The sequence below is a fragment of the Humulus lupulus genome, chromosome 3 (genome assembly GCF_963169125.1).
Source record: "Humulus lupulus chromosome 3, drHumLupu1.1, whole genome shotgun sequence".
Classification (NCBI taxonomy): domain Eukaryota; kingdom Viridiplantae; phylum Streptophyta; class Magnoliopsida; order Rosales; family Cannabaceae; genus Humulus; species Humulus lupulus.
In genome coordinates, this window is record NC_084795.1 from 183,885,336 (window position 1) to 183,896,096 (window position 10,761).

Genomic DNA, 10,761 nt, shown 5'->3' on the forward strand with positions numbered 1-10,761 from the left:
AGCATGACTACCGAACTAAAAGTTTCCTCATAGTCCACACCATCTCTTTGGGTATAACCATTAGCAATTAAACGAGCTTTATAAATTTCGATATTTCCATCAACACCTCATTTCTTCTTATAGATCCACTTGTACCCAATGACCCTAAAGTCACTAGGTGCTTCCACAAGATCCCAGACAGAATTTGATTACATGGACTCCATTTCCTGTTTCATGGCTTCGAGCCATAGTTCCTTTTCAGGGCTAGCAAATACCTGTTTGAAAGACAACAGATCATCATCACTAGTGTTACAAACAACCATATTGGTTTCACCATCCAAACCATAGCAAAATGGGTTCCTAGAAACCCTCCCACTACGACGAGGCTCTGTGACTTTTTGCTCAGGAATAGTGGTACTTTCTTCATTTAAATTGACTTTCATCGGTTGGACATGAAGAGTGGTAATTTAATCATCAACTCGTGTTGAAGAGGATGGAACATGGGTTGTAGCCCATTCTATAACCATCTCCTCTAAAACTACTTTGCTGCGTGGTTTGAAGTTTTGGACATAGTCATTTTCCATAAAAAAAGCATTCGTAGAAGTAAGCACTTTCTTTTCTAAATGACTATAGAAAAGTCTGCCCCGAGTTCCTTTAGGATAGCCAACAAACATGCAAACTACAGTTCACGGTTCTAGCTTTCCCTCATTTTTCCTCACGACGTGGGCAGGACACCCCCGGATTCTATAATGGTGTAAACTAGGTTCATGACCATTCCAGCGTTCTAAAGGTGTTTTGGGGATTGATTTAGACGATACAACATTGAGAATTTTCTTTGCGGTTTCAATTGCATTTCCCTAGAATGAAGTTGGTAGAGTTGAGTAACTAAGCATGCATCTAACCATTTCCAATAAAGTTTTGTTCCGGCATTCTGCTACATTATTTAGTTGCGGAGTACCTGGGGCAGTAAGTTGTGATAAAATCCCAAGTTTAGTTAAATGATCTTGGAACTTCATATCCAAATATTCTCCACCCCTATCAGATCACAAGATCTTTAATGTTTTACCTAATTGGTTCAGAGCCATAGCTAAGAATTCTTGAAACTTTAAAAATGTTTTTGATTTCCTATGCATTAGGTGTGAATACAGGAATCCTTCCCTTGTGAATTCCATTCAAGTGAACCTCTACATTATGAGGCACCCCAAAGATACAAGGGACACATGCTAGTGGGATGAAGAGGCATGGGCTTTACTTGGCATTGGAGGCATTAGGCTAGGAAAATCACCCTCGCTATGCGAGGGTTGTTGGCAAGCAGCCCATTCACATGCCACCCTCGTTATGCGAGGGTCGTTGGTAAGCAGGCCATGCGCACGCCACCCTCGCTATGCGAGGGACCTCGGATGATTTCCCATACGCGCGCACGCACCATGTCCGTGCAAGGCATCGCGCCTCACCCCCACCTAAACACGCCCGCAGCCTCGCTATGCGAGGGTGCAACCGTGCCTCGCCCCTGTATGACCACACAGCAGCCTCGCTATGCGAGGGTACAACCTTGCCTTGCCACTGTATTGTCCCCATGCAGCCTCACCATGTCCTTCGTGTCCCGCATACGTAGACCAATGCATCCAAACATGGGTCACCTAGGGTCGACTCACTATGTCAGACCCTCAAAGGATCCTTAGCATCTCATTATGCGAGGCCTTCACTATGCCTCCCACATGCACCTTGTCTCGCCTCAACCACCCCCAAGCCTTGCCTTCTCTTGATATGTAATGTGTGGAGCCTCCTCAACATGCGTACGAGGAACACTTGGAAATACTAAGGAGAAGTGCCATGTGATCCTAGGATACCAGGTATGCATACTGATATAGGATGTACGATCATAAAGGGGTCAGAGGCGTGGCCCTGTCATCTGCGTCTGACGAGTATTGGCGGTACGAACTTGTACAGAGAGTGGAGGCACTACCTAAGCACCCCCGACAATATTCCAGAGTCCACAGTACGATGTCCTGCACCACTACTTGGGCATTGTCAGGGTAGACACCACTATGTCCTGAGCCACTACCCTGACCTTGTACCTGCATACGTACACGTCCCCTGGGACCTACTTGTATGAGGGGGCCAATAGAGCCCACCTATAAATAGGTTTTGACCCCTCAGGTTAAGGGGTTGGAAAACTGATTGTATGAGGAGACGTTTAAGAAATATATGATCTTTGTTCCATTATAGCTCTGGTTTTATAGTTGATTCAAGTTCTTTCCATCTGATTCTAACCTATCCTTAGTATAAAAATCTGAGTTTTCTAACCTTTAATCATTGACGAGTTCTTACCGTCAACAGTTTGGCGCCGTCTGTGGGAAGGATAAGTGTCAAGCCACTATTCTTCCATTAGTTCTGGCAGGAAGAAATGCCAAGACGTTCTAAATGATTGAGAGAGCCATGAGAGGTGGAGGTCTGCCTTGATGGAGATCAACTGAAGTCCTCCATGAAGAACCCTCCTCTGCCCAGAGATGCGGAGGCCCCAAAGGAACCTGAAGTTCACGAAGTAGAGAGGGAGGCTTCATCGCCAGCCGTCCTTCCCAATGAGAATCATCCAAAGTCAACAGCTCCCCCTCCAAAGGATGCCGGCAAGTTCCCGCCCCCAAGGTCGCCACAGGTGCCAAAATCCGGCCGGTAGGATCCGGGCTCATCGATGCGCAAACCTGACAAGGATCCCCGGTTCCATTCCATGAGCTTGAGTTCAAGGTCTCAATTCTATGAGAGGAGATACGTGAACTGCACCGCAAGAACCAAAGGCTTGAAACCACCTTAGAGAACATGCAAGAGGTGTTGAATGGCCTATTACAAGGAAAGTCAAACATATCACTCCCTAAGAGAAAAGAGAGAGGCCAAGAGGGGGCAGAGACCACCGTCCCAGTAGACGATGGGAGGACTCGACTCTCCACCAGTAACAGCCCTCGGGTGAAGCAGCACGAACGTCCCGGACCTTCAAAGCAGCCTCCGAGGCCAGAGCAGAAGAACAACGCTGGCCCTCATAACGACGTCGAGGTCACCTCAAAGAAGACATCCTCAGATCTACGAGAGGAACTCAACAAGAAAAGGGCGGATAAAAGGACTACACCTCCTATGGCGCCCCGGGAAGGCAAAGGAAAGCGAGATGCAAGCCCATCCACATTGAGAGACTCCTTGAAAAAGAGGAGACAAGACCTAGACAGAGAGATGAGAATCCTACGAAGCAAGATCGTCACCGCATCTAGGGGACAAGCCGTTGAGGACGAGTTCGACCATGAATCGCCCTTCGTTAAAGAGATCCAAGCCATCCAGCTCCCAGCCAACTTCAAGGAGCCTCATATGACTCCCTATGAAGGAAACACAGATCCTAAGTACCATCAGGACACATTTAACGACATGATGAGGTTAAGGGGGATTAGTAGCGGAGCCAGGTGTCATTGCTTTGCTTTCTCATTGAAAGGACCTGCATACAAATTGTTCAAGAGACTTCGACCAGGGTCCATCCGGTCTTGGTAGAAGTTTTCTGATGAATTTCTCCAACAGCATCAAGCCGTGCGTAATTACACAATGTCGGGCACCAGCCTCGCCAACGTGAAGCAGGGAGAAAACGAAAGTCTAAAGGGCTACATCCACAGGTTTAACATGGAGGCCGCAAAAGTAGGGAGCTTGACCCACAGGGAGTTAAAAATGGTCATCATAGCCGGAGTGCATCCGGGAAGAAAATTGTGGGATAATAAGCTCAAAAGGGAAGTCACTGACCTAGATGACTTCTATGAGAGGGCGCAAAAGTACATTCGTGTGGAGGATGGCCATGCGAACTTAAAGGCGGGAAAAAGTGAGTCCCATGCAAAGCCCCCAGCCAACGAAGGGTCGAATGGAGCAAAGAAGAAGAGGGTGTATGAAGGGTCGAGAGATGATCAACATAGAAGGACGAAACGCGGAAGCGACCATGGGCAAACGGCCTACACCTTCTATACGAGCCTGACAGACACCAGAGGGCATATCTACCTCATAAATGAGGACCGGGTTCCCTTCAAGAGGCCCCATCCGATGAGAAAAGACTGGTCCAAGAGGGACCCTAGCAAATACTATCAATACCACAAGGATATCGGCCATACCACGGCAGAATGTACCCATTTGAAGGAAGAAATTGAAGAGCTCATCCGAAGGGGACACCTGGGCCGATATGTCAGAAGGGAGAAGCAGAAATCGGAAGACGTGCCGATGATACCTCAGACACGGGGAAAAGCCCCAGAGATACAAGGGGAGGTGAGAACGATCTTCGGAGGTTCGGGGTTTGGGGGAGAGTCTAGGAAGGGTCGAGATAGATACGCAAGAGAAGCCAAATGGAGTCCACCACCGTGTAACATGAGTTTGGAGCAGCGACCCCCGAAAAGCTTTAAGGGAGAAAATGACTCAATCTCTTTCACAGAGGAGGATGCACGAGGGGTGCACTTTCCACATAATGATCCTTTGGTGTTGATAGTTCAGTTGGCCAACATGCAGGTACATCGAGTCCTCGTAGACAACGGAAGTTTCGTAGATATCTTATATCGCCCCGCCTTGGAGAAGATGGGTTTGGGTGTCAGACACTTGAAACCCTGTCGATCCTCCCTATACGAGTTCACGGGGGACTCGATACAACCCTTAGGGGTAATTGAATTGGCACTAACCATGGGAGAACAACCCCGACAGACCACAGTCATGGAAAATTTCATCGTAGTAGATTGTGCTTCAGCTTTCAATGCGATATTGCGGAGACCATCCTTGAAGGAATTGAAAGCGACCACTTTAATATATCACCTCACCATCAAGTTCCCATCTCCTGGTGGAGTTGCGAGTATGAAAGGAGAACAGAGAGAGGCAAGGGAGTGTTATAACACCTCCCTTCATACGTCTGTGAAATCGCGAGAACCGATGGCGATGGTGGTGCATGGGGGCACAAACCCCCAGGAACTAGACCCCAGAATCATGGAGGAGCCAGGGGCTGAGCCTGTGGAGGAGGTAGTGGAGATCATAGTGATGGAAGAGCCGTTGTAAAAGTTGAAGGTGGGAAAAATCCTTCAAAGCGATGCAAAGGAGAAGTTGGTAAGGTTTTTGAAGGACAATTTGGATGTATTTGCTTGGAGTCACGAAGAAATGGTAGGAATTGATCCAACCATCATGTGCCACCATTTGAATATTGCCCTCGAGGCAAGGCCCGTCAGGCAGAAAAGACGAGCGCTTGATCCAGAGAGGTACGCAGCCTTAAAGGGGAGGTGGACAAGTTGATGGCCAATGGGTTCATCCGTGAATCCTTCTATCCTGTATGGGTGTCGAACCCAGTGCTAGTCCCAAAACCGAATGGAAAATAGAGGACTTACATTGACTTCTCAAACCTGAATAAGGCTTGTCCTAAGGACAGTTTTCCGCTTCCAAGGATAGATCAGCTGGTTGATGCAACGGCCGGGCATGAGTTACTTAGCTTTATGGATGCCTATTCTTGATACAACCAGATACCTATGAACCCAGCCGACAAAAACATACGTCATTTATAATGGATAAAGGGCTCTACTGTTATAAGGTGATCCCTTTCGGTTTAAAGAATGCAGGTGCCACCTATCAAAGATTGGTGAACAAAATGTTCGCTAACCAGATAAGGAGGAACATGGAGGTATACGTTGACGATATGCTTGTGAAGACCACAAATGTCGCAGAACTCAACAAAGACCTAGGGGAGATGTTTGACACACTCAGGAAGTACCGAATGAAGTTGAATCCACTCAAGTGCACTTTTGGTGTATCCTCGGGAAAGTTCTTAGGTTGCATGGTCAACTCCAGAGGCATCGAAGGTAATCCTGAAAAGATAAAGGCCCTAATAGAAATGAGCCCACCCAAGAACAGGAAGGAGGTGGAATGTCTAACGGGACGAGTGGCAGCCCTTAATAGGTTCATCTCGAGGTCTACGGACAAGTGCCTCCCCTTCTTTAATATCCTAAAAGGGAGCAAAAAGTTTGCTTGGGATGAAGAATGTGAGGATGCTTTTGTCAAGCTAATGGAGCACTTAGGGAAGCCACCCTTGTTGGCATAACCGGAAAGGGGCGAAAGGCTATACTTATATTTGGCAGTATCCGAGCATGCCATAAGTGCTGCCCTCGTTAAAGGAGAGAAGAAACACCAGCAACCTGTGTACTACATCAGTAAATGGTTAGTAGATGCGGAGAATCGATACCTGGAGATAGAGAAGTTGGCATACACATTAGTTGTGGCTTCAAGGAAGTTGAGGCCCTATTTCCATGCCCATGCGATCGAAGTACTCACCAATATCCCTTTACGGTAGGTCTTGCATAAACCTGAAACCTTGGGGAGACTGATGAAGTGGTCGATCGAGTTGAGTCAATTCAACATCGCTTATACCCCAAGGACCTCCATTATTGGGCAAGTGCTCGCACACTTCATAGTGGAATTCACCTATCGACCAAATGGAAGAGGAGATGAAGAAGAGGGACAATCATTCATAGAAGGGGAGCCAAGGAGTTCTGAGGAATGGAGCCTGCACGTGGATGGAGCATCCAACGAAGGAGGATCTGGAGCAGGTATCGTGATGACTGGACCCGAAGGACATAGGATGTACTGCGCGATATGGTTTAGGTTCGAAGCCTCGACTAATGAGGCCGAATACAAAGCGCTTCTAGCATGGCTGTGGTTGGCCTAGGGGTTGAAGGTAACGCATCTACACATCTTTAGTGGCTCACAGTTGGTGGTATTCCAGGTGAAAGGGGTGTACCAAGCGAGGGGTCCCAAGATGGATGCATACTTGGAAAGGGTAAGAGGCTATTTGGAGCAATTGGTGGAATATAGCATAGAGCAAATCCCGAGAGAGAGGAATACCCATGCTGATGCCCTCACAAAGCTAACTTCCACTAAAGATGGGGATACCCTTGAATCAGTGCCTGTGGAATACTTACCAAGGCCAAGCATTGTCAATCCAGACGTTCACGTGGTCAGCATCCCAAAGGAGTCATGGGCCAACCCGATTATAAGCTACCTGAAGGATGGAGTTGTGCCAACAGACAAGAGGGAGGCTCGAAGGCTAGTTTATAAGGCAGCCCGATACACCTTAGTAGATGGGATCTTATACAAGAGGGGGTTTTTTGTGCCACTCTTGCGATGTGTTGATGAGGAAGAAGCTGTGAAGGTACTGTATGAAATACATGAGGGTGAATGCGGCAACCATGCGAGTGGACCATCCACGACTCGAAAATCCATGAGGCAAGGGTACTACTGGCCCTCCATGGAGAGAGATGCAAACGATTTCGCAAGGAAATGTGACGAATTCCAGAGGCATGCAAACTACTCCCGAAAACCCCTGAATGAATTGACCAGCATGACCAGCCCTTGGCCCTTTGCTATCTGGGGGATAGACTTGATTGGCGCCCTTCCCCCGGGTAGAGGTGGAGCAAAGTACGTGGTGGTAGCCGTAGATTACTTCACCAAGTTGGTCGAAGCGGAACCTCTAGTAAAGATAACAACCAAGCATGTCACCACTTTTGTAAATAAATTCATTGTCTGAAGATATGGAGTGCCCTACAAGATTATTTTTGACAACGACACTCAGTTTGAAGGGGAAACATTCGAGGAGTAATGTAGGGAAAGAGGCATAAGTAGAAGCTTCTTGGCTGTTGTGCATCCACAGGCCAATGGGCAGGTGGAGGCCATTAACAAAGTCCTTAAGAAGAACCTAAAAACAAAGCTAGAGAAGATGAAAGGTGCTTGGGTCGAGGAGTTACCTAACGTGCTTTGGGCCTACAGAACCATTCCTCGCACAACCACTAGAGAGACCTCTTTCTCCTTAGCATATGGATGTGAGGCTGTCCTCCCAATTGAGATGAAGGTTAATTCGTACAGGATATAGGCATACAAGGACCAAGTCAACCATGAGGCAATGGCCGAAATCTTAGACATGCTAGAAGAAAGAAGGGAAAAGGCACAAATGAGAATGGCGGTATACTAGCAGCGGGCAGCAAGGTATTACAACTCGAGGATGCGAGAGAGAACATTCAGAGTAGGCAACCTCGTATTAAGAAAAGTACTCCCCAACACGCGAGACCCGGGGCGGGGTCGCTTGGGGCAAACTAGGAAGGGCCCTACCAAGTCGCTTAATACATACCACCAAACACCTATAAGCTGGTGCATATGGACGACGCCGTCATACCTCAAGCATGGAATGCGGAACACCTCAGGAAGTACTACCAGTAAGACTTACACATCCAATGCAAGCAGTATCTGTGTTTAGTTTGTTGCATGTTATGTTAGCTTAGTAGACAAGAATCAAAGAGGTTGCCTAGATAACCTCCCAAGTATATGTAAACTTTTTATATATATCATTGTAACCTAACTACTATGAATGAAATTGTTCACCACTTCGCATGTTATTTTTTTCTCTATGCGAGCATCAACCAAAGTGCCTGCCAAAATAAATCTCACCAAGCACTTAAGGTGTAGGACAGGAGGCACGAGTATAAAAAAAAATCTCTTATATTCAAAAGGATTAGCTACCCTTATGAATGTCAAGGGAATAGTTTAAAAGGATGATCTCCAACCAAAGACCGACACCCCAGGGGGTGAGGCCGTAAGGAGGGAATCTCCTAATAAGTCTAGAACGGCCATTAAGCAGGCTAGCCAAAAAGGGTCCTACAAGAGACCCTTGAAGAAATAGTACTATATATAATGACGAGAAGGACACTTCTCACAAAACGTAACAAGCGCGCGCAAAGAATATAAAAGGACCCCAAGAGCCCAATGGGTTAACGTGTCCTTACAAGTATAATCAAGGTGCACCAAAAAGATTATCATCATTAGATCAAGGAAGAGATATGTAATCCACAAATAATAATAATAAAAGGGACTCACCAAAGTCCCTTAAGTTTGATGAACACAAAAGAAAAAAGGAGAGAAAGAGGAAATAATGTGAGGGAGTACATAGCAACATCATACATATGCCGAATACAAAGGAACCTACAAATTTCGATCCTGACCCTTTCACTCAAAAATCTTCTTGACGGCATAATCTCCAAAGGGACCGGTCAACGGTGGGGTTGGTCCTCCAGACAGCGTGCAACGTGTGCTCGACTATGCGATTCTCAGCATTCACAAGCTTAGCCTCGAGCACAATAATCCTCTCGTTTAAAGTTTGGATGGTAGCCTCCAGCTGAGTGTTGGTGTGAGAGGTTGATGCTGCCTGGGCTAAAGTGGCATCCCTTTGGCAAACCGCCTCGGTCAGTTGACTTGACAAGACATCCTTTGCCGCCTCGGCCACCGATAGGTTCCCCAATGCCTCCTCAAGCTCGCGTTGTAACCGTTGGGTCGATGAGGAGTTGGAGGCAATCAGCCTATGACTCAAGATAGAAGCCTAAGTAAGGGCAGGGACATAGAATAAAGCCTCAAGGGTTAGGCAATGTCAAAACAAAAAAATATATATCTATCATAAATGAATAAACCAAGTACCTTGACAAATACCTGCAAGGAGGCTCGCATGTAGGCATCTTCTAGCTCAGCGTCGGGGACATTGTGCAAAGTTCCCCACTCAACTTTGGGAAAGTTTCCCAGATGATGGCTCATGGCTTCCCCATACTGGCTCGCCAGAGGATGATCTTCGAAAGTAGAAACATAAGCTTGACCGGGGGAGATGAGTGTGCTTTCCGAGGCGCACTTTGTGAGGGATGGGGACCGAGAAGGTCTTGATCCATCCGCAGTTGTGCGGGGAGCAGTAGAGCGCGGAGTCATCTCCTTGGGTAAAGATGCACCTGAAGGCACTTGCCTAGGACGCCTCCTCGGGAGTAAAGGAGCCCCAGCAAAAGAAGGAATAACGAAATTCCTTTTAGGCACAGAGGGGCGGGGGACAGAGGCATCAAAGGCAAACTCACCGCCAAGCATCAATGGTGACGTCCGAGAGGTAACACAGCCAGTATGACCATCATCGGCCACGTCCCCAGCCCTGCCGGCAACAGAGTGCAAGCACGAGTAGTTCTCAGATAACACTATCTCCTAAACGTCCATATGATCGCTAGAAGGGTAGACATAGTCCCAATCGAATACCTCGTCATAATTACCTTCATCGTGGCGGTATAGCCACAGATCCGCAAGTTTAGTTGAGGAGGGGCATGGACCTACGGGTTCGGGTGACGCAGGGTGTGGACCCGCAGGTGCGGGTGACGTAGGGCATGGACCCACAGATTCAGGTGAGGCGGGGTGTAGGCCCGCGGGTTCGGAGGAAACGGAGCATAAAGTGACGGTCTGGTTCGGGGTTAGCAGCCTGTACAAATGAAGGTTGCTCTCTATAAAAAGGGTGCTTGCTTATTTATAGTCACTCAACAAGGCCAGGATTTTCATCACTCAGTCACGACCCTTCGGTTTCAACTTGGAGCCAGCAACCCCTAAGAGACTTGCCATCAAAAGAAAAGAAATAGCTACAGTTAGAAATATCATAGAAGAAAACCCGAGTAAAAAGAGAAACCTCTCATGTGTGAGATCAAAGTGAGAATAGTCTTACTTGGGGTGTTGAAGCTAGTATGTTGGGTAGGCCCGCTAAAAGTGAAGAAATAGTCCATCTTCCACGAGCCTCTGTTCGAAATGGAGCCCTCCATGAGGGAATTCCCTTTATGGGTCGTGGCTCTGGAGCTGGTAGAACCCGAGGGCAGATGTATTCGCCCTAAGGGTATAGAAGTAATGAACCTCGCTCATAGAAGGTCCTCTGGAATGGACCTGATGGTATAACACATATAGGTTACT

At 47.4% G+C, this 10,761-nt stretch overlaps 1 protein-coding gene across 1 annotated transcript; it reads left to right on the plus strand.

Annotated features, from left to right (window-relative positions):
• Positions 1-6,775: 6,775 nt before the first annotated feature.
• Positions 6,776-7,615, plus strand: LOC133825260 (uncharacterized). Its single transcript, XM_062258226.1, has 2 exons — positions 6,776-7,314; positions 7,546-7,615. Exons 1-2 carry the CDS (start codon positions 6,776-6,778, stop codon positions 7,613-7,615), a joined length of 609 nt encoding a protein of 202 aa, XP_062114210.1.
• The last annotated feature ends 3,146 nt before the right edge of the window (positions 7,616-10,761 follow it).

Bases quoted from the DNA above. Each gene is read 5' to 3' on its own strand.
- LOC133825260 (XM_062258226.1), top strand. From the start codon at position 6,776: ATGGATGCATACTTGGAAAGGGTAAGAGGCTATTTGGAGCAATTGGTG. The intron at 7,315-7,545 runs GCATGCAAACTA...CATTGTCTGAAG, and splicing joins AAATGTGACGAATTCCAGAG to ATATGGAGTGCCCTACAAGA.